We start from the raw sequence: 26,325 nt of genomic DNA on the forward strand, positions 1-26,325 counted from the left end.
CAGATTCTTACTCAACCTGGAGTTCACTGATTGGCTAGGCTGGCTGCCCACTGAGCCCTGAGGACCTGTTTGTCTCTCTACCCCATAAAAACCGGGATTACAGGCACACACCACCTTGTCTGGCTGTTGCATAGGTGCTGGGGACCTGAACTCAGGAGGCCAGAGGACTCAAAAGTTGCCTCTGAACTCTAGAGCTTAGAGGGTCACTGTCGCAGGGGCCAGGCTGGACAAGCATAGGTGCCCTGTGGACCCTGCTTTGGGGGAGAGTCTAGCTGCTCCTGTGTCATCCTGGGGAGTTTATGCTGGTGACAGACCGTGGCTTTCTGCCCCAGGCTCTCTGTGACATGTGGGCACACCTTGGTAGGGCAGAGAAGCGTCCCATCCTGTCCGGGCCATGGTTCCTGATGGTCCAGCCTTGGTGTGGCAGGCAGCGAGTGACCTGACCCCTCTGTGCAGGGCCACCGGTGGAGGCTGGTGTAGGGTGATATCTGAAATGAGGTAGAGGGAGCTGAGCCGCTCTTAGGTTCTGACTTTTACTGCCTAACTCTCAGCGCCCTTGGACTGTAACAAAGTGCCAATCCCACGCACAGGGTGTGGTCCCAGCTTTGGTATGGGCCACTATGAAAAGCAGGGCCTCATCCTCCCCCTCAAAAAAAAACCCACAAAGGCTAAGATTCTCCCAAAAAAGTCCGAAGGCTTGGCACCCCTGCTGAGTCCTGTCCAGCACCCACAGTCCCGGTGATGACGACTCAGAAGTGGGAGGAGTCTTCTCAGATCTTCCTGGGTTGGATGGTTGAACATGGTATGGCTAGCTGAGGCCACCATGGCCAGCCTGTTGCCTGCACTGAGCAGACATCACCGGAGCTCAAAAGCTGTACTATAGGTCTGAAGCTGTACGCTAGGGGTGGTGGAGCTGAGGCTGGACAGTGGGTGAAGGGCGGTGGCCCCGCTCCCTGCCTGATGCCATGTCCTCTTCTGCAGTTGGTCAATTGGCCCAGGGCGAGGCTTGGACAGGGCTCCTAGGGCCTCCACCTTCAGAGGCAATGGTGATAGAACGCTCAGTCTGGCCTGCGAACCTGGCATCAGGGCTTGGAACGTGACGCTCCAGGTCTGGGAAGGGCTCTGCGTCTGAGGTGGCGTCCGCAGCTCCGTCCTCTGGCCGGCAGCGCTGCAGAGGGTGAGATGGCTGCAGGAGCCTGGCTGGGTGCGGCCGGCCTGCGTGGCTGGTGAGCAGGGTTGAGGTGCGAGTCCCCGCTAGACAGCGGCTTGCTCCTCCCATGGGCTCGACCCTGGCTGTGCACTGTACCCACCAGAGTCTCTGCCCCTCACGTGGCTGCCCAGGGCAGGTGCTCACAGCTGAAGAGCTTGCTCGCTGTCATCGCCGTTGTCCCCATCTTCCAGCTGCTCCAGGATCCCGTCCAACACTGCAGATCGCTTCTTCTTCGGGGGCTCTGCGGCAGATGGCAGAGAGGAGAAAAGACCCAGAGAGGGTTAAACAGTGAGGGGGAGGCAGAGGTGTGGGGCGGGCATAAGGAGAGCGAATGGGGAATCAGAGAAGGAGGAGAGGACACACAGGCCCTGGTTAGTCCAGTTTCAGCCAGGCGCCTCTCTCTGGCCTCCCCCTGCTGCTGGTCACCTCTGTACCCTCTCCCATCCTTGCCACAGAGCAAAGGACCCACTTTAGGGAGCCAGTGGCCACCTGAGAGTTGCTTCCTTCCTGCCAACCAGAGGCCTAGCCAACTCCGGCAACAGCTGGGCGGAGAAGCAGGAGCCAGCTCTGTTTCTGTGGCAGCCAAGGACCCCCAGGGTGTGGCTGAGTGGCTGGAAGCAGATCAGTCAATGTTGGGTACGTGGCTGCAGTGCCCAAGGAATCTAGAGAGGCATGGGGATCATAGCAATGAGGGTGGCTTTGCAGGAGAGGGGTCATCTGATTTGGGCTTTGATGAGTGCAGCAGAGTTTTCTATGAGGAAGGGGTACAGGGGGATTTAGACACACAGCTGCTCTGTGTACTGATTGAGCACCCACTGTATGCTATGACACCTGTGTCTTCAACAACCCCACAGACGAGGAAACGGGGAGGCTGTCCCTCTGCCAGCCTGACCACCCATTCACTAGTGAAGGCCAAATTTATAAAAAGGCTGCCCACCCAAATCCCTGCCTTCAGGAGACTCTAACTCCTTATGTAAAGCTCCTCCACACCCAACCCTTGACCTCAGCAAATGGGGGCATCATGTCTGGCTCCTCCTGGGGTGTGGGAATGGTCCTGGAGTACCCTCCCCTCATCTCATTCTTCCAATGCTTATGAGGATATGGACCCTGCCAACCTCCTGATGGTGGTTCTCTGACCCAGCCACCTCCAACCCTCCCTGTCAACTCTGCCTTGCCCTAGGGGATCCTGCAGAGCCTACGCCCTGATCGCCCTTGCCCTGGCTCCCCACTTCCCTGGCCACAGTCTGTGCCCCCCTTTCCCACTGTGCAGCAGGCGCACTTCTGTTTGGGACACTGTCCCCAGCTGGGGCTCCCGTGAGGCATCCAAGTGGGAGAGGCATGAACGGAGGAGCCCAGGGCTGGGCTGGAGGCTGTGCTGTGGGGACAGGACTTGGCAGGGTGGAGGGGCGGGGACACTGGCTGGGAGCCAAGGTCTGGCAGCTATGCCCATCATGGCCAACTGCAGCAAGGGAGGAAGCGGGTGGGCTCCCTGCCGCGTCCACTCTTCACTCTGCGCCTCATCCTGGCTGCACAATGGCCTCAGGAAATTGAATCGTGGGCAGGTAATAGGGCTGGAAATAGACAACAACAAAGCAGGTCCCCGGCCTGTGTCTGACGCCCCTCCCGCTGCGACCTTCGAGGCCGCCAGAGAGATGGTCAAGCCAATGGGTAAACCAAAGCCAGAGCCCACCTACCACTCTGCAGCACCTCCGCTGTGCCCTGTTCCTGGGGGAGGCCGAAGCTGTCATACTGCTGGTGAATAGTTCACAGGAACTGATCATTTCCTGATCCTGGTACCCACTCCTCTTACCCCGGGGCCTTTGCACTGCCATGACCTGTCTGGAATGCTCTCTCTTGCTGGGACTGCCCTGGGACCTGGCACCCTCAGGAAATGTCTGATGAGTGACTGAATGACTCAAGATGGCCAGGGAACAGTAGGGGTCAAAGTGGTCAGGCTATGGCAGGAGGGCCAGACATTGTGAAGGATTTATGAGGCCAAGAACGTTTTCCATGAAGTTTCCCCCCGACTTCTCTCACACCAGAGACCTGGTCAACACTTGCTGTTGGCGCCACAAACAGAATCCAACTGACTCCTGAGTGGGGCCTGTGAACACTGCCCTGCTAACTGTCCTCGGACAGGAGGCCTTGGGGACATGGCATGGCACCAGACAGAGATCTCTACCTCGTCCAGGCCTTTGTCCCCTTTCTAAAGAGCTGTTCTCTCGAGCACCCAGATGCAGGGACCATCTTCTTGCCTGGGGTCATTCCCTTAGTCACCAGGTCTCCTGCCAGGGAGTGGATGCTCCACACTCTGCCTCTAGGGTGCACTAGAGGCAGTGCACATGCGACCTCTCACCTCCATAGCCCCTGGAGCCCATGGGTGCTCCTTTTGCTCGCTGGCACTCAGCACACTTAGTCACTCTGCTCACATTCAGACTTCTAGGGAGGTAGAGGAGGCAGGGAACCAGCCTCCACAGAGGCCTGGCCTCCCTGAGGAAGTGACTTGACTTCTGCTCGGCCCAGTGTGAGTGACCATCTGCCACCTGCAGAGTCAGTAAGAGGAGCCCAGGGCTTGGGGAACAACCAGCCATTCCTTTAGCTGCAGGTTAGAAAACAAGTTGTTGGGCTGGAGAGGTGACTCAGTGGTTAAGAGCACTGGCTATTCTTACAGAGGTCTTGAGTTCAACTCCCAGCACCCACATGGCGGCTCACAGCCATCTGTAATGACATCTGGTGCCCTCTTCTGGCCTGCAGGCAAACATGCAGACAGAACACTATACATAATAAATCAATCTTAAAACAAACAAACAAACAAACGAATTGTCCAGGAAAGTGCTGGAGGCCTGGGACAAAGGGGCCAGGCAGTGACCACAACTCCAGGACTCCAGACTCCTCCATCAGCAGCCAAGTCATGCTGAGCCTGCCACTGTTCTCTGCCACCTCCTGGGGCAGCTGTGAGGACGAAGGAGTCTGTGCACCTTGAGTTCACAGCCAGGGATTGGGGTTAGAACCCCCATCCCGCCACCCCCCCCCCCCAGTAGGACACACTGGGCCCTGCGTCTTCGCTGCCACCCAGCCCCCCATTGGCCTGACTCCACACGGAGTGCCGGCTTGCCTGGCAGAACAGCTGTGGAAACCCCACTTCCCCACATCGGAAGCCTCAGTGGGTCCTCACCAAACAAACACAAAGCAGAACCCAGGGAAGGTGTGAAATAAATAAACGAAACAAGCCGTGCATTTTCCCTCCACGACGCAGCTGCTCCTGAAGATAAACAAGAAGTGACTGTCACCAAACATCAATGCCGAGGAACGAACCTGACAAAAAGCTCGGCCGGCCCCCAGCAGCCCCCCAGTCCTGCCCCCTCCCCCCAACCTCCAAACACCACTTCTGCATTTCTCCAGTTCCCACCTAATGGTTTTATTTTTCAATTAATTCCTTGACAGAATGCCAGCCCGCATCTCTCCCTTCCCTGGCTGGCAATGTCGCCTGTGTGGAAGGCGCGGGTGGAGGGCCTGCGGGAGGACAAGAGAAAGCGCTTCCTGGGAGGAGAGGCGGGCAGGCTGACAGGGAGAAAGGATGCTGCAAGGGCCTGCGAAGAAGAGACAAGACCGAGACAGCCCAGGATGGGAAGTTAGCAGGCCAGGAGCAGACCTCCGTTCTGGCTGGAGGCAGCAGGCCAGGCGCTTCCCCTGTCTGGGCTCAGTTACTGAATGGAGACAGAGCTGATTAGGAACATAGTTCCCAACTTGCTGGCCATGCCTGGAACCCCAGCACCAGAGAGGCTGGCACAGGAAGATGGCCCGAGCCTGGTGGTGTGAAGCCAGCCTGCGCAATGGAGAGATCCCATTTCAAAATGCAAAATATGACTAGTCACAAGGCCTTCAAGACTGTGGCTAACACAAGGATGAACACTCAGGTGCCCGAAGGCATAAGCCAAGGAGGACAAGAAGTGTTAAATGTACTATCAGGTGTTTATGATGGCTAGCACCTGGCAACCAGGGGGTCTGGGGGGCCATGGGAAAGCTGGGACACAGGCAGGAATGGGGTTCTAGGCAGCTGGGGGCTTGCTTAACTGCGGCAGGCTGAGTGTGGATTTTTCTAGGAATCCCCCAAGTTGGATGTATGCTCCCTGGGCTCGGGGGAAGTCCTCTGGGTAGAAGCTCTGCACTCTGGGACCTTTACCTCACACCACAGCCAAGCCCAAGGTCCCATAAACACTCACCCTGCCGAGGGTCCACCCCGAGTGAGAGCAGAGCCAGCCACAGGGCAGCATTCATGCAGATGCTGACCCGAAGCCTAAAAGACCCACCTCAAGGAGAAGGGGTACACAATGGCCTGGGGTCCTCTGGGCTTGGTTTGTGTGAGTGGGAATCCTGTGCCGCCCGGGAGAGCAGCAGGTATCGAGGCAGGGAGACTTGCTGCAGAGACAGCGAGGACAGAAGGAAGGAGGCCGGCGGGAGGCTCCTGCAGCCCTGCTTGGTGACAGGAAGGAATGTGCCAGTGTCACACTGGACGTCAGAATCAACAGGGAGTGCACGGGTCACATAAACGCACAGTAGCTCTGCAGGTCTCGCTGTGGGACGTGGGACCAGGGTGGCCAGACCTGATTTCCTCAGAGTGGTTTGAAACTGATTTCCAGGTCAGATCTTCCAGTGGTCAAACAATGATGAATCCAATACTGTTTTGTGTTCACATGTCACGGGCCAGGCACCAGTGGCTCAGCTGGTGGCCTCTGGTCTTCGGGCTCCTCGCTGTCTATCACCGGCACTCGAGGCTGCCTTAGAAGCGGTTTTCCCTGACTTCCTCTGGTCGGGCCAGGCTGCATGTCAGGTACGCTGGGCGGCCTGTACTCTCTGGTTCCTGGGCCTCGGCCGGGCCTCTCCCACACCGCCCCGCAGCGCTCCCGTCAGTTTAATTCTGTGATCGATGAGAAGGAGCGGGCGAGATGGCCCGGCACAGCTGGCTTCCCCGTTAGCCCTAGCAGGGATTCGTGGGCTTGCTGGCGACGGCTGAGTGAAATGTTTGCAGAACGCACAGAACACAAGTCAATAACAATTTAGTGGGATTGGGAGCAGGTCCCTTCCTCGCACGGACAGCCGCTCCCAGGGGAGGGTGGCAGAGTGTGCAGGATATTGTCAAAGCGCTTGCAGTGGGAGGCTCGGGTGTGTGTGGGTTGAGAGGGAGGCAGGGGGTGTGGTTGGGTAACACCTGCCCCAGCTGGTCCAAAGGACCTGCAGTATCCAAGTGCATCTTCACTGGGAGATGAGGTTGCTGTCTGGAGGCTCCCTATCCATCTGCATCCTGGCCAGGGGCTGCCTGGACCACATGGTTCCACTTCATGAGTCTCGGTCTCCATTCACTTCACCAGCTGTGGCGATGGAGGTGAGCGAGAGCGCGTCTTTGTGGCACCTGACCTCTCCTGACACGAGCCATCCATGCAACCAGGTGCCAGGATGAAAGCCCTCCTCCTGGGACCCTCACTGACAGTCTGGGGTGTCCAGAGGAAGGGCTGGCACAGCCAGGTCTTATGAGGAGAGGGGCCCAGATGAGGGGTTGAGATGTGGAGCTTACACAAAACCCCCATCTCCAGGGAGCTGAAGGAAGCGCGACCAGGGGATATTTTGAATAATAAATTCTGTGACTTCACATACTTGCTTGAACTTTCCATCTGTGATTTGAAAGCCTGATGATTATGTCTTCACGGCTAAGATCAAGGAGGCCCATTTGCAGGGCCCGATGGGGGATAACGGGCTCTCGTGGTCCCTGGTCTTCTGAAGACGTGCCATTCTGCTGATGATGGAGGTGTGGAGTGGGGGTTTGTGGGAACAGCGGCAGGCTTTAAATATCATCTGTATGCTGATAACTTCAAATTTATATCACAACTCAGTCTGAGCCCCTGAGCCCTGAACCCGTCCATCTATGTGCTGGATGTGCAGGTGGCTGACGTCAGACAAACGGCCTCCTGACTCTGCACCTGCTCTTGGCCTCTCAGGTCTGCTCAAGGTGGAGGTGCCACCCTTGACTTCTAGCCAGCTCTCCCTTCTCCAGGCCACTTTCCTCCCTGCAGCCTTTGGCTGTGGCCTTCACCACCATCTCTGGATGATCACGCTATGCTCCTCAGCCCAGGTTTCAGCACTGCAATCCCACACAGCAGCAGCGAAGGAGTCTGATGAGCTCGGTCTGACATTCGCCTTCCCCTCCAGTCTTCCAGGGCTTCCCAGGCAACAAGAGGGGAAGCCACGCTTCCTGCCATGGCTGGCCAGACTCCTGCCTCTCCTGTCTGTTTTCCACACTCTACCCTGGAGCTCCAACCCTGAACACACTTCTGCCTCGGGACCTTTGCACCTGTGGCTCCCTGGGCTTGGGATGTTTCTCCCCTAAGTCTTTGGCTGGCTGGTCCCTGGCAATCACACAGGAATGCTGACTCCGTGGGAAGGCTTTCTCCAGCCGCCACATTAGACGCACCCCCTCCCTTGAGGTATACTGTACCATCCATACTAATTTTCCTCAGAGAACTGCCAGCATTTCGATCCTTCCAGTTTCTGGTAATCGCTTGTCCCTCCCACTCAAACACCACCTCTGCGAGGGAACGAAGCGAGAGACGAAGCCACATGCCTTCTCCCAGGAAAGCTTACGCTGAGGTTGCTAGCTAGGATGTGTGTGCATCGGGAGTTCGGGAACTGTGGGGAATAGAGGGTGGAAGGAAATGGTGCTCACTCTATAAGGGTCCAGAGCTGAGTGCTTTTAGCATAGCGACCAGATGGCTCTGGGCCCGTCTGCACCTCTAGCATGGGAACTGACTTTCTGAGTGTGTCAGGCTAAAGTGCCACTGGGCTTTTAAACTGTGTGTAAAACTGCTCAGTGCTGCTGCTGCACAAAGGCCTTCGACAAAGCTCTCTCTGGTTTCCCTGAGGCCGAACTCATCTTTAGAAAGAATTCACAGGGCACAGGGCCCGAGGAACAAAATGAGAATATCACGCTCCAAACAGGGTCCTTGTCTTCATGTTTCAAGTCTAAGAACTCGGGGCGGGGGTCACTGGTTGGTTGTGCTGAGTCCAGGTGCCTATGCCTAATGTGGAGGCGACTGCAATTAGGACCACCCGGGGCCCAGAACATGCTAGGTGTTCAGGTAACATCAGCCACACCCATAACTGATTTATTGGGGTTCAATCATCTACTCTGTGAACAGTTAACACAGCCAGCTTTATGCCTGATGCGAGGTAAGTTAGCGCACAGGCAGAGAGGTGTCGCTCCTGGAGGATCAAGCTTGTGGGGAAAAGGACTCAGCTGCATGTGAGGACACATGTGGGTGCGGGGAGGGTTAAGGCACCGAGAGAAAAAGTAGCACAGTGAGGAATGCCGCGTGTCTGGACGGAGGCCTGGCGGTGGACTGCTGAGACAGGGTCTGGGGCTGCCCCTGTGAGGCTAGGAGGCTGGCTCAGAGAGTCAAGCCAGCGGCTGCCTGACCAGGACTATCCCCATCTGTGCGTCGCCAGGCCCAGTGGGCAGGGTATAAGGCAGGGGTGGGGTGGGTGGAGGGAATGCATCACCAGCCATTTGCCATGCTGCTCACGCCTGTGCTCCTGCTCTGGAGGTGAAAGTTGCAGCCGCTAACCACACTAACCACAACCCATCAGGCCTCCCCAGCTGGACTAAGACAACAGAAGGAAGCCGAGCCACGCTCCCAGCCAAATAAAAGCCCACGTGCCAGGCTCCCTGGCTGTGAGTACTTAAGACAGGGCTGGGCAGCAGACTAGTTCCAGGCCATTTTATTCTGTCGCCTGTGCTCGTGGTGACCGTGGCCTGCCAAACCCTGAAAGCTTTGAGATGCCGCAACCCTGCTGGTTTGTAACATGCTCAGGAAGAAAGGGACACAGCCAGAGGCAGACTTTCTTCTTCGTCCCCCACTTGCACGCTCTTTCCACATCCCATGCGGCAGGCAGAGAAGAACAACACTTCACCTACCACAGGGCCAGGGGCTGGAGACCAGAAATTGATTCCTGACCAGGGAGGGAGGGGCTGGGAGGCTGAGAGCAAGGGAGAGACAGGAGTTGGAGGGATGGGAGTGGGGAGAGGACCAGATTGGGATAGTCCAGGAGCGTGCATGTGTGTGTGTGTGTGAAAGAGAGAGAGGGGTGTGTGTGTGTGTGTGAGAGAGAGAGAGTTGTGTGTGTGTGTGTGAGAGAGTTGTGTGTGTGTGTGTGAGAGAGAGAGGTGTGTGTATGTGTGTGTGAAAGTAGAACCCAACCCCCCCCCCCCCCCCCGCCAAGGTACCTGCTTGACTTTTTCCCCCAGTCAGGTCCAGTGACTTGCCAGGTGCCTCCCAAGCACCAGCGAGCAAGGGTCCTTGCAGTGGTCCTGCCATTACTCAGGGTCAGATGACGGCATGAAGAATGTCCCATAGGACAGACAGGGGAGTAGGGTTTAAAACAAAGCTCCTTTGAACACCAGTAAGTAAAAAGCCCGTGGGAGGCTGAGCCCTTCCTCCCATGTGCCAGGCTGTGCCCAGACTCCCACTCAACTCAATCACATCTCCCTCAGTGCACTAGCCTGGGTCTGGGAGAGTGGTAAGAAGGAGCCATTGCTATCTCCTTGGAGCCACAGGCCCTGAGGTGCTGGCACCCTGTGCCTACTGTACAGATGGCAAAGCTGAGGCCGAGACTCACCAGAGACCACAGAGTGGATAGTAGAACATGTGCACACACACTGAGTCTAAGGTGAGGGTGCTGACCCGACCAGTCACTGCAAAGGGTTGGTCTGAAGAATGGCCGAAAACCTAGGTTTGTGTTCCAGCTGCGCTACGGGTAGCTGGGTGACCATTAATTGCTGTCTGAGCCTCAGTTTTCTGATCTGTTAAATGAGTCAATGACAGCATCTACCGCCCTGAGTCCTGTACGATTAAGCACACAAAAGACTGTAGCTATGTCTGGGTCCTGGCAAGGCCTATCAGAAGAGAAGCACAGGGATGACAATGGGAGCTACGTCAGGTAGCCTGAGCTACAGTGCAACTGTCTGCTTTAACCCAGGACTGCGTGTCTTCACCATCCCTTCCATGTCAGCAGCGGGGCTGTGGGCAAGGCATAACCCAGGGCCGGAGCTGTACTAGAAACTCCAGTGTAGCGGCTCTGGGTACCCATCTCTAGCCCTAAGAATGGCTCAGGCCGTGGCGTCATGAGCAGGCTTGTTCCTGAGCTTTGCCTTTGAAGGCATGGCCTGCAGCCTCAGGGAGCCTTTGTGGTGGCCAGTACTTCAAGGCTTCCACCTGAGGTCTGAGTGCCTTCCTGGCAGAGCCCAAGGGCAGTGGGACTTGTGCCCAGCTCTGTCCTGGACCCTGGATGCTCAGAACAATGCAGAGTCTGACACAAATGAGTCTGTGCTTTTCGCGGCAGGGAAAAGGGCAGGTACTGAGGCCTTCAGCCCTGTTCTGGGGCCTGTGGCTGCTGTGCACACGTGCAGGACAAGGTGGAGGGTGGACGGCATACTGTTTCCAGGGCACCTGCACACCTGGCAGTCTTGCACCTGCCCCAGGGCCTGCAGGGCAATACCTGATGTAAGTCACAGCCATGCTTGGAGGCCTCAGTGCTTGTGGCCACCTCAGATCTGCCGGAGAGGTATACAGGTATCTCTGTCAGTTTCATCGCTAGACCTGCCTATTGGGGCTCCACGGTTCTGCACAGAACCAAAGGCCTGGCTTCTGCCGCATCCTCTCACCTGGGAGGAGAGGATGCTGTCTTCAGAGCTCAATTTATTGAAGGGGCTTCTGTCCAGGCAGAGCAGAAGTGCTGAGCCTGCACTCTTGCAGGCCTGGGCTGGGTGGTGGGGTGACCACAGGGGAGGCAGGCCCCTGCCTTGGTCCCGGGAGAGTGCCTTTCATAAACATTTGCCGACGGGTGCATTTGGGCCTGTCGATGCCTGTCGATGCAGACAGGTTCTGTCTGCCCATCAGGACTTGGGATCTTATTGAGTTGTGAGCCTGCCACTGAGTGTGCAACCTCCCGCTTCTCCAGCTTTGCATTGGCTTGGGTTGGAATGCTCCTGGCCCTGGATGGAAAGCCTGGTGCTTCTCAGAGCCTGAACTAAACAGGGGTACCAGACAGAAACCAACCAGTCCAGATACAAGCACACGACACACCACAGTTGTCGTGGGGGGAGGGGGTAGGCGGCTGGGCCTGGCCAAAACATAAGAAGGCAAACAGCAAGAATGTACAGGGCAGGGGCACAGAGGGACAGAAGACAGGCAATGACTGACACCTGACAGCCAGAGGGAGGGAAGGGCTGCACGAAGCAGCAGCAGTCCTCTGAGCGGGTCTCCACACCACTAACAACACAAGCAGCAGCAGAGAGAATTGTACTAGATTAATGGTGGAACGGCATGGGTGAGAGCCCGAGCTGGGGGAACAATGAACCCTGTAGGACCAAGGTTCTCAACCTATGGGCTGCAACCCCTTTAGAAGGTTGAACGACCCTTTTCCGGGGGTCACATATCAGATATCCTAGATATAAGATATCTGCATTACAATTTGTAACAGCAGCAAAATTACAGTTATGAAATCGCAATAAAAATAATTTTATGGTTGGGGTTTCGTACATGAGGAGCTGTATCAAAGGGGCGCAGTGTTAGGAAGGCTGAGAACCACTGCTCTAGCAAGTGTGGTGGGTAGGTGGCATGGCTCTGGATAGAAGACCAATGGAAGGCCAGGGTCTATGTTTCAGGGCTTTGGTCTGCTGCAGTCAGTGGCCCCAGGCTGACTCTGTGGTTTTTAGCACTGGCCAGAAACAATCATGCTGGACCGCTTATAAGCCCCCAGGACAACGTCCCTTTATGGTCCTCCGACTATCCTTGGCAAGGAACAGGGACAGATGGCTCCTGATCCCAGCTCTACAGACACAGAGCTCACAGCAAACACTTTCAGGGGACAGCAGTGGTCTCTGAGTCTACTAGTTAGGAGAATACCCGAGGGTCCTGATGCTGGGACAACCAGGTAGGAAGAAACTGCCTGCCTCTTGATCACAGCATCATCAATGTCACTGCAGAAAGGGATGTTCCAGCCTAACCCAGAACCCTGCTTTGACAGTAAGTGGGAGGAGAAACGTGTTCCCGGTTGGGAGACTCATGAAACCAACAGACTTCAGGCCAGCAGACAATGGTAACTGCTCTGCTCTGCTTCCCGGGACCTCGTGAGAATGCTGTTAAGGAAGTGGGCTTCAAGTTCAAGCCTTGACATCCTAGTGAAGGGTGCACACCCTATTAGAGACGAGGCCCACTGACTCCAGCTCCCCGCGATTCCCTCTGTCCCTTAGCACTGAGTACAATGGACCCCCTGTTTCTCAACTTTGGGGACCTTTGGCATGGGCTACCCACGAAGGGAAGTGGCCAGGCCCTTTACCTGTGCCCATGGCTCTGCTTAGTCACCATGGTGTCCCAAGAATGAGAACAGCAGGGCTTAGGAGTTCCTGGTCATCAGCTCAATAGTCTCCAAGGCCCAAAGTGTCACCTAGATGAAGTCAGCTCGGGAGCACAGAGCTCAGGCAGGAAGTGGGCAGCCCTGGGCTCGAGGGAACAATTGTGGAACCTGAGTTGGGGGACCGTAATGTGGACAGAGGCGGCGACTGGCTTGCCCTTCCTGCTTGCCTGGCCCCACTGCCCTACCTGCATGCAAGACGAGGTGGCTCTGCATATGGCTGTCTTGAGACAAGAGGGCCTAGTCACAGAGGCCTGGGGGCTGTGCACAAGCGAGGGCAGCTCTCCAGACTGTCCCTGTCCCAGCTCCCAACCCCAGAGCCCCAAATCACTCAGGCAAGAGCCAGGCCACTCCTACCTTGGAAGTGTCTGGCCGTCTTCCTCCGCAGAGCCTGCACAGTCACCTCCGAGTCTGCCCACTCCAGAACCAGCCTCCGGCCATACAAGTGGGTGCTGTGGCAGAGCGCGTTGAAGGCTTTCTGGAGGGGGCAAGAGAGAGCAGTTTGTGAGCTGTGGGTCCCACGGTCTTCCTCCAGCCCTGGGACTCTGGGGGTCTGGCAAGGTACTGGGGTTGGCACAACTACCTAATTAGTAAGTTGTGTTGCAAGCGAAAGAGTTACAAGCAGTGAGCAGTCAACATATCCACCCCCAGGACAGGTGGGTCACCCGCTGCCCATGCGCCATCTTCTCTGTGGAAGGTGACTCCAATGACTGTCAGGGTCATCAGAGGACACAGTCCCTCAGGGCTACTCGATGCCACTTTCTTTTGCTGGCCCTGTGCCTATCCCCTATTTCTTCCTTGAATCTGTCCTGTCTGTTTCTGCTGTCTCCTTATTGGTCCCCTGTCCCCTCCACCACGGGCTCCCATGCCCAGTTCAGCAGCACGGGCCTCAAACAGCCTCTTCCTCCTTGCTCTGCCTAGCTCCCTGCCCTTCAAACACTAAATTGCGATATAACCAATACACGGTCTGTGTGTTTATATGCAAGCATCAGCATGTAGATTCTAGAACATTCTATCACCATCTCAAATGAAACAAGCACCTTGGTTATCACTCCTCAAGTCCCCCAATTCTTCTCCCAGCTCACGGAGACCACAAAACCACTTTCTGTTTTTTCACACGATCACCAGACAGCACTGACTGAAGCCCTCTGTACACATGGCTGCCTGTGAGGCTGAGCAGTCCTGTGCAGAAGTGGCCCCCAATTCTTCCGGAAACACCCATGTCACTAACACAGGACTTCAGAGGCCAAGAGTCTCTGAACTCCAGAGTCACCACGTCTGGAGTAAGGCAGGCCCTGTGCTTCCTTTTCTTCAAGCACTTAGGCAATTTAAGGGAACCTTCTGGGCTCAGCGTCATCAAGCAGAAGGGTGAATACACCTGGGTGTGGGGTCCTGGCGGATACGTGGGGACACAGCGTGGGGACACAGCACGGATACTCATCTCCTGTGCTCAAATTCCCTTTGCAGCTTCTAAGGTGTAGAGGCTGCTCTCGGGGCTCCTGGGAGGGACTGCAGAGCACCTGGGCTCCTCTCACCACACTGACACGTGGAAGAACTGGTTAGCCAGCACAGTGAGGCCTGGAACCAGCCACTGTCCCTTGCCTGTCATGTGACTGCTGTGGTTGGAGCCTCCCCTAGAAGATGTGTTGGGGCCTGACCTTGCACTTTGGGAGGTGACTGTGCTGGAAAACTGTGGTCGAAGGAACCAGATCACACAGGAGCGAGGTGGCCCCAGCTCAAAAGGACTACTGTCAGACACAGGCATAATATCACGTGGAGAGGTGAGTCTACAACCACCAGATACCCAGTATCACCAGCTGTGGTCAGCGAATGGGAAGGAGGCACCGGTTACACTGCACCCCACACTGCTTGGTTACACTGCAGAAGTGCCAGGCAGTGCACTTCTGTTGTGTACGCTTCAGGGTGTGGGAAATAAGGCCACGGCCCTGGGCTAGTCACTGCCCCAGTTGGGTTATGCCCCATCTTGGAAAGGCTGCAGGACTTAGACTAAGTTATAAAGGTGGCACCCAGTGTCCATTTAAGACAGAATCTGGAAGGACAGGAGGACCTGGGGATGGGTGGGGTGGGAAAAGAGGCGTTAAACAGTTGTGTGGCCACGTGCAGAGAGGGAAGGCCTCTACACTCTGTTTTCTGCACTCTTGAGAAGGGCCAGGTGCAGCACCCCACACTTCTCACACTTTTTTTTTTTTAAGTTTAATTTAGAAGCCTCTCCTGACTGCCAGCAGAACCCCTGCCATTCTTTTCCAGGCAGATATAAAAATGCATCTGGCCCCCGAGCTGAAATGGCTCATTCTGAGCTCCGAAGCGCGAGTGCTCAGCTGGCAGACAGGGAGACGGCGGGACTGGGGGAGTCAGCCCCTCAAGACCGAGAGAGGAACTGGTAGGGAGTCTGGTGCGTGTCCCTGAGGAGCGGCATCCTGGGGGCACGGCAGTCTGGGACAGCCAAGGCTGCATCTGGCGACTACTCCAACCACACTTACAAAGTAGAAAAAGATCCTGGCAGGGAGGCCCATGAGAGCTGCCCCAACCCAGTCTTCATTTTCTTTCTCAATTTTTTTTGCAATCTATTTCTTCTTTCTCGTACCCCAGAAGGCCTGGTGGTGTTTCTGCTCACGGGAGGAGCTGCTAACAGCTCTTCTTGGTTCTCCCTCTTTCTCCCCCTCTGGCACTTTATCAGCTCCTCACAGTAGAAGGGCTTTCCATACTCGGAGCCGTGGGGGCTGTGTCTCTGCAGCTGGGCTACCTCAGTTCAAATCCCTGTTGTACCACTTCCAAGCTGTGTGATGTTACTCAAGCTGCCTGAGGTCTCAGAACCTAGGCTTCATCACATCTGGATCAAGCAGCAGCAAAGATGGGGGTGGGAAGATTCAGGGAGCCGTCCAGTCGCAGCTTCGAGCACCGCCCCGCGGCAATGCTGTGCTGCAACTAGAGTGGAACAGCGGTGCCTGCATGTGAAAGCTCTTGTTTTTTCTGGAACACAATATGGGGTTCTCCAAAACAGCAGAGCCTTCCAGCTCCGATTGTCGAGGGCTGATAGAGACCAGGTCCTGAGCTGGAGTGTGGCGTGCAGAGCACATGCTGCCTGAGGAGGTGATGGACACTTGTCTGCTGGAGGTTTCTTAGCAGTGGAGTGAGGAGAGAGGAACAGGCCACTTCTGAGGGGCTTTTGGGCCGGGGCAAGGACACACCTGAGATGCATGGAAGATTCTAGACACTTGAGTGGGAAGAATGCGGACCGCTGGCAGCTTCTCCCCTATATCTGGCCCCAGAGAAACCACCTCGCTACCACCTCGCTACCTCCCCAGAGAGGCTAGGCCCAGGGAACTCACTTTCGCCAACACAGCCTGAGGGCTTGTCCCTTGTGGAACGTGCAGTCCTGTGGCTGCTTTTTGTCACCCTTGTGACCAACATTCTTCTTGGTCCCACAGGTCTCCAACCGAAATGACTCGAGTTTATCTCACTGACAGTCACTGGTCTCCCACTTCAACAAGGGACACCTGGGCCTGCTATCTGTTCCATCTCCTTTGCATTGAAGCAGTGGCCTAGTCTGGGGGGGGGGCTCTGTCACCCTGTGCCCAGCACACCCTGAACCCCAGGGGAAAGGTGCCCTGTCTCTTCCTCAGTTGGGACACTGCTCTCAGAAAACCAGAGTCCCCTTCACCGAGTGTCTTGAGAACATGTCTCCACACGGGGTGGGGAGGGGATGGTGAGCGTGGCTCTGCCTCACACTCCGTCACAGCATTTCACCCCACATTCCAGAACACAGACACAGTGAGAGCACAGCTGGGGTCACTGCACCCCTGATAATGACCTGGACTTGGTCTGGCTCTGCACCTCGCACCCATGGCTTTGGGTCCCTGCTGAATGGAAACAGCACCCACCTTTGATAGGAGACATATCAACCTTTCACCGTGGCCTGCTGGGAAGCCTATGGTCCAGAGTATAACTCAAGGGGCTCAGGGTTGACACAGGGAACGCCAGAGAAGAGCCAAAGCCTGCCATCTCCTGGTGGCCATCACCGGCTACCTCAGCTCCATCCTCTACACTTTGGGAGCCTCTTCCCGGGGCCACAGTCAGTGCTGTCTCCCTATCTCTACAGAGGAGATGCAGATGGGAAGCTGCTGGAGATGAGAGGAGGGAGATGGGAATTCCTTCCCACCCCAACCTCCAGACAACAGCACAGGCCTCACCCCTCTTCCTGAGAGTGTCTATCCTGAGTGTGCTGTGTTACCCACACCATCCGATCCCACAGAGACCACTGCTCACGGCTAGTCCCTCAGTTCCTGGGGTGTCAATCGCTTTACTTGAACCTCTGTGGGGTGGACCTGTCCTAGCTGGACTAACTCCCATTGGCGGGGCTCTGTCTCAGGCAGCTACTATCCCAAGTTGTGAGCATCTACCCCAGCCCAAGTGACCACACTCCATATCGGACGCCCTGTGATTGAGGTCTCAGTCCTCAGGTCCAAGGCCTCCTGCCTCCTCATCCTGATCTCACCTGGAAGACAGTCTGCTCAGGCAAAGTAGGGGAACCAATACAGGTTGCAATGAGGCTGGACCTGGTGGCCATCTTTTAAGACCATGGAAGGTTCTAGAACACTGCCAGTACAGTGTTGTGTTTGACCTCTATCCAGTTTCCCTGAAAACAAATATCTTCCAGCAACCAAAACCATTTAGTGCCCTTGACAGGACTCCAGTCCCATGTGGTTACAGAGAACTGGCTGATCCCCAGCTGTGGGCAGAGGCAAGGATGAACCGAATATTAGATGTCAGTAGTCTTCTGGCCCTGTCCCCCCTGCTCCTTGGGTGCCAACCCTGGCAAAGCCAGAGGGCTGTAGACACTAACACCACCAACCTGCCCTAAATACCTGTGTCCAAAACCTGAAGGGGAAGGGGAAGAGATGGCCTCGTGCAGGCAGGTGTCCAGACACTGAGCACAGGGGGAGAGGGGCCACGTCCTACCAGGCTTGCAAGAAACACTGGGCAGTGACATCCAGGAGAGAGTCTGCCTGGACGGTGCTTTGCATTGCCTCCTCGTGGCCTGTACAATGACGACAGGTCAGCAAACCTTGCCAGCAGCTTCTGGCCTGCCCAGAAGTTGCCTCTTAGATAGGAATGTGTCCTAGCTCTTCGGGAAACACGGGGTGACTTGGGTGACTTCCGCGTCCACTCTGAGAAGTGACACTGTCTTAGTCACTGCTTTGTTGCTGTAAAGGGATACCATGACCACGGCAACTCTTACAAAGGGAAACATTCACGGGGGGGGGGGGGGGCGGCTGGCTTACAGTTTCAGAGGCTTAGACCATTATCATCATGGTGGGAATCATAGTGCTGGAGCAGTGGCTGAGAGCTACATTCTGACACACTTCCTCCAACAAGACCACACCTTTTAATCCTTCCAAACAGCTCCATTCCGGGGAACCTATGGGAACTAGCCTTATTCACACCAGACACTGAGGAGCGGAGGGCGATCATTCAAGACGAACAGCCACAGGCTCACTTATAGACTGTACCCGCCTCTAAGAGACAAAGAGATGAATTTCCAGTCATTCCATCAGTTCAATCCAGTCCTCCGAGGACACTGCCCTGACTCAAATGACAAACACTACCGCAGGGCAGGGGTGAAGCAGGGAGGGCAGGTCTCAGGTGGTCAGGGTAAGAGGTGACAGGCAGGGCTGGCCAGGCTGCTCCTGACTAGCCAGTAACCCGCTACAAGTAGCACAATGCTGCACTTTTCTCAACTCAGTGTGCGGACCCATGACCCTTAGCTGGTGACCTAAGCAAGGCAGTGGCTGCTCCTTGGTCCTGTGCACACCTCATGGCCGGGTTTCTATCTTCCTGACCTACTGTACCTGACAGGTCTGAAAGGCAAGTCTTTGCTTGGGTCTACAAGGCACCTGGCAGGCCTCGGTCCCCAGAGGTCTGCAGGGTTGGAATTGGCACAGTGTGATCCTGCTTATGCCTCGGCAGTGAACTGGGCAGCACCTGATCCCAGGTTGTCAGCCCACAAGAGCTGGCGGAGCCCGAGTCCCTGCCCTGAAAGGCAAGCGTGGCTAGAATTTGCACCCATTCTAACTGTGTGGTGACAGACGCCTGGCAAAGCAGCACCGTTCACATGCCAGCGTGATCTTGCATACAACATGAATACCCACGCAAACAGAAACATGGGGTTGAGACCCGGACGCCTGGGTCAGCTCTGGCAGCATCCTGGCAGCCACAGAACCCATCAGTGGAGGCTGCCATCCTGCAGGGAACCTCAGGGCCCAGAGGACTCAGCTGCCTCCCCATCCCCAGCATGCGCACCACACCATCTGTTCTCTCATGCTCTGCCACTCCCAAAGGGCGATGTCACCAGTTCCTGCTGTGGGGCAGGGTCACCTGCGCTAAGGGGCCCACATGTGGAACAGGAAGGCAGTTGACGTCATGGGCCACCCTGATCCTACTTAGTTGGAAGAGCTGTTTCCTTGGGGGCCATCCCCACAGGCCCCTCATTCTTGCCCTGCCCACCTCATTCTTGCCCTGCCCACCTCATTCTTGCCCTGCACACCCATGCAGTTGTGTGCTACACACACGCTGCCGCGGCTGTCCCGCTGCTCATCACCAATCTCTCCGCAGGGCCCGCTGTACCACATGGCGTCACCAGCCAGCATGAGCCAGGCCATGCATCCTGTCGCTGGCTCCCTGGGCGTCCACCAACCATGGAGGAGAAGTGGAAAGGAGAAAAGAGAAGCATGAGACCCTACAATTAAAGCGGCGGTTGTTTATCACAGCAGAGCTCTGCTGCCAACGCCAGCCGCCATCGCATCTCCGGCTGCCGGCTCCCCCCGAGTGTTTATTTAAGCCAACACATTGCTCTGCTAATTGGATAACATTCTATGTGAAAATAGGCCTTTTAAAACAACAGTGTCGGTGGCTAAAACAGCTGCAACCACAAAAGTACAAAGGAGCGTGGCTCAGGAGGGAGAATTAAAGGCACCTCGTGTGGGGAACAATTAATATTCTGGGTTCTGGGCATCTGTCTGCTCCTCCCCTCCTTCCCTTTCCTTCCTCCAGGGCCAGCCTGGGCTATGCAAGAAAAGGACAGTGGGGCCTGAATGGAAACTCGGTGCCTATTGGTGGATATATCTAGCCAATGGGGGCCAAATCCACCTGCCTGGGACTCCCTACTGCCTGTCCAGGTGAGAGGGCCACACTAGGAACTGGGATGGGCTGGAGGGAGCTCAGCAGCACAGAGGTTCAAGGGCTCCTAAAAGCTGTCTGCATGGGACTTCTTCGCCTCTGCGTGTCTCCACCCAGAGAGCCCTTTCCTAGGGTGAGGTGCTAAAGCTGGGTGGCAGGGATGGCTGTGTGTGGCGGGGTAAACCAATGCTTGACAGGAGGGAGGAGCCTGGCTGTATAACACTGAGCTATTTTATTTCCCCACCTGTCAAGAAATCCACCACCAATGTCCTGGGGGCACTCCAAAGATAGGGTATCAGAAGGGCTTTACCATCAGAGGTACCTAAGAGACCCAGAGAAGGTGTGGCAGTGGTGACAGGACAGGGGGACAACACGCAGGCAGGTCAGCCCAGAGACCCCCCCATAGGTAGGAACGCTGTATGCCAGCCTGACTTCCTGCCCCATGCTACAGTCTCCTAGTTGACACTGGCGTCCCTCTTTCCTGCAGGGCTAAGCTCCCTGAGAAACATGGAGGCTGAGATAATGTGGACACTTTCAGTAGGACTGACATTCACTGCCTAGAACAAGGGGCTGATCTAACTAACGTCCTAGACAGGGAGATCACCTGCATGCCAAGTCATTTCCTGTGAGTAGGTAAGGAAGGCTCAGGTCACCAGTGCCTGTGACTAGGCAGGTAGTCCAGTCCCTCCTCCCATTTGCCTGAGCAAGTCAGTATCAACCAGGGACCGGCCCTGCAGTTGTGCAGCTGTGCAAGGTCAGGAGAGGGAGGTTCTGTGCTAATCGCCACCTTGCCTATTATTGTCGGGTGCCTGGTTCCTCTTGGTTCTGCCATGTGGCCTTTATGGAGCCTCCTGCTAGGTTTGCTCTCCAGCGTTGTTGTGTGGTCTGATGGGTCAGAGAACCCGAGCGTGTGAGGTGTGAGAACCAAACTCCCCATTCCACGATAAGGAGGGGCCCTCGTGCAGGCTCAGTGGAGCTCTGTGGGAGGGCATACCATGACTCTCAAGACAGTGGGGCCAGGACCAGAACCTGATACCAGGAGCTGAGATGGGCTGGGGTGAAGTGGGGGCTGGCTGCCCACCCCTCCAGGCAGGCACGAGCTCCTCTGGGACTTCCGGCCTCATGATCCTCCATTTAGCAATGAATGCAGCCTCCTGCCTCAGCCCTATTGGCTGCCATACTTCTCTCCCATCCCTCTTCCCTTCTTCTGGTTTTCCTTCTGTGTCTGAGGATGGCTTGAGGAGGCCTCCTAGTGTACAAGGTTGCAGGTGCCAGGGACAAGCTGCCGCTCTGCATGGAGGAGGCATTCAAGAGGGTCAGGGACCATTGGGAGACCCAGGTGCTTCTAAAGGGGCCTCCCTTCTCTCAAACATCACATGATAAAGAAGGCTCAGAAAAGCATGCTCCAAGAGGCAAGGGCCTGAGAGCCCCTTTCCAGCCTGATTGGGTTCCACTCTTTCTCCACTGAGAGTAGCCCCCACCCCCAGGCCATATATGGTGAAAGACTCCATGCTCCGATTGTGGCCACACTGTGTGCAGGGCACAGGCATCCATGGCAAGTGAAAAGTACCCATAGCGCCACTCAGCAGACAACCCAGTTTGGCCGACAGAACGAGGGGATTAGGGAGAGAGGCGCAGCTGCCCCAATAAACAAGAGCAAGGGACCACTGTGGGAGAGGTACTGTGGCTCAGCCCCACGTCCATTAAGATGATCTTACAGGCACAACGGGAAGAACGGGCATGAGTCCTGGCACAGAGGGCAGGACAGGGGGACAGCTGCAAGGATGGAGAGGCCCGAAATAGCACCTGGTGGGGGGCGGGCACAGACAGTCTCCAGGGCCGTGGGCGAGTCCTCGCTGTCCTCAGCTGCCCTTTGTATTTCAGGAACCGAGAATGGAGAGGGACGGAGGGGAGAAGCTGCCGCCTCAGGGCTGAGGGGGTCTGTGCAGGCCAACCGGGTGCCCCAGGGACTCAGGACTGCTCTGTAGTACAGAAGTGGGTGTATGGACATCCACACCGAGCCTGTCCCTCGAGCCTATGTGCCAGGCCAGCTGTGACACTGACCTTGGGCAGGGCAGTCACTGTGTAGAAAGAGGGCTTCTAATTAAGGGGCCGGCACTGAACCCCCACAAGGCAACACAAGGAGCTGGCAGGGCCAGGCCCTGGTCTAAGCGTCAGAACTGAGAGGTGTAGGAAGGGCGAGTCACTCTTCCAAGGTCACACAGAGGGGAAGAAGCCACGCTGGCCTCACAGACGGTGAGCATGCAAGTTTGGGGTCGACACTGGTCAAAGAGCTCTTTCGGGGACAGAGAGCTCTTTCTGCTTCTCCCCAGGGCTCCCCGGTCTAGGAGCCTGGACAGGAAACTGACAGTGGCGCTTCCGCCACCCCCACCCTCCTGTCCCATGCCCGGGAATCCCAGAGGTCTCGGATTGCTGCTCTGCTGACAGGTGCTCACAGGTGTGCACAGGCCAGACAGCCTGGGTTGTCATAACTCAGGGCCCCTGGGTTATGGCAATGAGAACCAAGCTGTGCTGAGTATTTGCCATGAGCCCGTGACCCGGCCTCATAGGTTCATCTGCCACAAACTTGGGCGCGGGTCACTACTGCCAATCTGTTTCAAGGTAAGGAAACCAAGGTACAGGGCAAGGCTAGGGAAAGCCACGTTGCCTTCAGTGACAGTGTTTTTCTGGTTGCCAAGGCCTAGTGCGTGCACTGTGCTGTCCCTTCTGTCACCGACGGAGGTGACAAGGGAAGGGCTGCCAGCTGAGGAGGACAAATGTCTAGGCAGTGTGGCAGGCACCTGAAGTGGGGTACCCTGTGCCCGTGGGATGCCCAGGCTGACCTGCCCGGCAGTGCTGATATCCTGAGCTGTCCCTTCTGTTCCTTGTTGCCCGTGGGGCCCCTTGCAACCCCACAGCTGGCTCTCAGAGTCACTCTGCTCCTCAGCAGGCTGCCCCTTGGGAATTGTCCTGGATGCTCTGGTTTTCAAGAAGGAAAAGCTGAGGCAATGGTGGATCAAGGCTGTACAGGCAGGGCTCAGCGTGGGGTACAGGATGGCCCAGCGGCCCTGACCTGTACAACTTAGCCTTCTGGATCTCGAGGCCATAAGAACAGTCCCTAGACGCTGGCGGGGTGCCTGAAGGAGGAGCAGCTGCTGCGCTCCCAGGTCCTGGGTGGGGGTGGTCACAGGGGTATGGCAAGACGGCTCAGTGGGGAAGTTCAATCTTCAGGACCGACGGGTGGGAGAGAGCCAGTTCCTGCAAGCTGCCCTCTCATCTCCACATCCGCACGTGCATGCACACACTGACGCACATGTGCCAAACACATATATAAACAAATCAGCGAAAGTATCCACAGTCCCCGAGGCTGCTCTGCCCTCTGAATAGAGAAAAATCTGCACAGGTGCAATATGTGCTGCAGGGGTGGCCCTTGGTGTCACCAGCACAGAATGGAACTGGCCACAAGTGGAGGGAAGAGGAGGAAGCTGGGTCCCAGCCCAGGCACTGTTTAACTGCTGTCTACAACGCTCAGCCCCAGGGTCTTTACCCTGCCATAGAGCAGCCTGAGAAATAGGTCAACCCAGGCTCCTGCACATGTATGATGGGCACATATGCAGGCCAACACATACTGCCTGGCCTTCCAGTTCTCTTCCTCCAAAGACAGTGGTAGATCAGCAGCGTCAGAGAAGAGCCAACGGCACGAGGGAGCGGCACTCACCTTCGCATCCTGCTTGGTGACGAAGTCCACGAAGCAGAAGCCCCTGTGCGCGCCTGTCCCCGTCATCTTCTTTGGTAGGCGCACGGTCTTCAGTTCCCCAAAGGTGCTAGAGACAAAAGGCCGACATCGCAGATTAGGGGCTGAGGCCTGCGAGGGAGGCAGAGGTTCTGGACTGAGACTCAGGAGTCAACCCCTGCAGGTTACGGGAGATCGCTGGTTTCAGGGACACCCACCACCCAGGCACATTCACGTGGCTTCCCACTCCCCCACTGCCAGCCCTCACTCTGCAGGCGTGGCTTCCTTCTTCCTGCTGGCCACCAAGTGGGGGAGGGAGGGCACCATCAGGCTGGAGGTACTGATGGAAAAATTTTGGTGCCTCTCCTGCCACCTGGGGGACACCTGGACACCTGTCCTTTCCCCGTGGGATGAGTCTTGTACACACTGTGCCAGGCTGGGAAGGGACTGCTTGTGTTTGCGAATCAAGGCTCGGGATGTCGGTGTGCTCCCCCCGCCCTGTCTTTCCCAGGTGGTCTCCACATAAGCTGGCTGACCCCAAGCTGTGGAATCCTTTCTGCCAACTTGACAGTTCAGCATTCTGAAGACACAAGGTTCCTTCTAACCCTGTGCCCTCCACAAGCTTCCCTTCTGATACCGCTAAAGCAGCATTCTGCAGCAGAATGATCAGGGAACTGTGGCCTGGATGACCCTTGGGGTTGCCCCTCCTCTCCACCAAACTAACCTTTCAAAGACTCTAGGACAAAAGGAATGGGCCTCTTCAGGGTCTCCTGACCACATACCCCAATCCCCATCCCTTTGTAATGTCCATTTATCTAATATATACAAGCACATTGCCAGTGAAGAGAGGTGTTATTTTTATTTGAAAAATCTACACTCTCTGGTGGCTGTTGGGTCCACACATCCACACACCATGGTCTGGGATGCTCCAGGCCAAGGACCGATTGGGTAAAGCACACAGCGCAGGCCATAAGCACTCACAAAATGATATAAGTTAAATCTGAGGCGTTAACCCGCAGCCCTGACAGCATGAGCAGGCATCTGCTGGCCCCATTTCTGAAGGCAGGACGGTGTGTAAAAGCAGCATTATGAAGCCTCAAAATGAATCAGCACGTCCAGCTCTCCCTGGCAGCCACCCCCCCCCCCCCGCCTCCTGCGCAGGCCCCTGGGAATGAAGCTGGTGACAAGGCCAGCCTCCCCGAGATGGGAAGGAGGCAGAGGGGAGCCTGGCCAGATTCTTTGCTGAGAGGGAGCTCTCAGCTGATTTGGAGGGGGTCCGGAGTCTGAGCAAGTCAGAGGAGAAGACTGGAGAGCTGACAGAGGCACGGAGCCTGCAAACCCTGCTTTATTCTGCCACCTAAAGGCCTGCACATCCCATGACATGGCCTTTGGTCCCGCTTCGCAGTTCCAATGAGCCTGTGGCGCTGCCTGGGACAGGGACAGCCGGGATGCACACAGGCTTGCTCCCAGGCTGGTCCGCAGAAATAGCTCATTGGTCACTGTTGCAGGTAATGACACCTGTGGGGACATTGAGGGCCCAGGTCCAAGGGCTTTACACCCAAGGTAAGAAGGCTAGAAGGTGTGGGGCAACTAGGCCAGCTGTCTCTGACAGAGTGGAGAATGCCAACATCTGGCTCTCCAGATGTACCACATCACCAGCACACCTATTAGCCACCTTCACAATGCCACCACTCACTGTGTCCCAACGTGGGAAAGGGAGGTTATGTTACTTCAACAGAGAAAGAAGTCACACTGATCTTGCTTATGGCAATGCCTGCAGCCTGGTGCCCAACGCTGCTCTGCATGGGGGTTGCTAGAATCACTTCCAGAATGAACAAACAGGAGACGGCCCAAGAGGTGGGGGTAACTGAGAAAGGAGCTATGAAGTTCATCACTTCAAGTTTTTCTGCCCTATTTTACAAACCAGCGGAGTCCTGGGGAAGCAGCCTGGTTCTGGGTAGGAAACAGCAGGGGTGAGCACCCTTGCTCTGCCACTGGACAGTTCAAGCCTGTTCTGTCCCCCACAGGTACCAGCCACTTCCAGAAATGGGGTTCTTTTTTTCCAAAACAGGACCAAGTCTAGGGTGAAGCAGGAAGTGTGTGTGTGTGTGTGTGTGTGTGTGTGTGTGTGTGCGCGCGCGCACGCGTGTCTTGTGTGGTGGTGGCTGGCCTGCAGAGAATCCAGGGTCCTAGCGAGCTACCCAGGATCATGGGGGAAGGGAGGGAGAACCATGCGTACCTCCTTTCTGTCTGGCTGGCTCTATGTCAGGGGGATGGGGAAGGGAGACAGAGGAGGGGTGCTGCTGAGGTTAATTCCTCCCCTCTGCAACGTGCTGTGAGCCGTGGATGCTTGGTGCATGGTAAGCAGCTGAGGGGCCGGAGGAAGCGAGGAAAATAATTAAAAGGTGGAGAAAGAAGCTGGTGAGGAGGCGGAAGGGGCTGAGCTGCTGTGGGCTGAGGACGTGCATCTGAGAGTGTGCTGAGGGAGCCGCGACAGTTCAGAGTCACTGTGGAGCTGGGCTGTGGAGGACGGGAGCTGGTGGCTTGCCTTTGGGGGAGTCCAGAACCCTGGCGTGGGGCTTCTAGACTGCCAACCTAATGGCCAAGGAAACAGGTGCCTAGAGACCAACCCCAGGAGCGCCAGGGGAACGGCTCCCATGAAAAGTGGCTTCTAAGAACAGGGCAAGAGAACCAGGCCAAGGAGGCGCTGGAGAGTGAGGGT

General features: G+C 56.2%; 1 protein-coding gene and 1 long non-coding RNA gene across 2 annotated transcripts in view; one reads left to right on the forward strand and one right to left on the reverse strand.

Moving 5' to 3' along the window:
- Positions 1–519: 519 nt before the first annotated feature.
- The window catches only part of Rbm19 (RNA binding motif protein 19), an 81,125-nt gene continuing 55,319 nt past the window's right edge, over positions 520–26,325 (reverse strand). Inside the window, exons 22-24 of the mRNA XM_048422564.3 lie at positions 23,589–23,694; positions 13,031–13,151; positions 520–1,451 (exon numbers count right to left, since the gene is read on the reverse strand). Coding sequence (XP_048278521.3) covers positions 1,351–1,451; positions 13,031–13,151; positions 23,589–23,694 — 328 coding nt within the window. The 3' untranslated portion in view covers positions 520–1,350. The remainder of the gene's footprint in view (positions 1,452–13,030; positions 13,152–23,588; positions 23,695–26,325) is intronic.
- On the forward strand, positions 14,276–19,687 carry LOC125392667 (uncharacterized). Its single transcript, XR_007229595.3, has 2 exons — positions 14,276–14,454; positions 19,307–19,687. It is a non-coding gene; the product is annotated as an uncharacterized LOC125392667 (long non-coding RNA).

The sequence above is a fragment of the Myodes glareolus genome, chromosome 2 (assembly GCF_982192425.1).
Source record: "Myodes glareolus chromosome 2, mMyoGla1.1, whole genome shotgun sequence".
NCBI lineage: Eukaryota > Metazoa > Chordata > Mammalia > Rodentia > Cricetidae > Myodes > Myodes glareolus.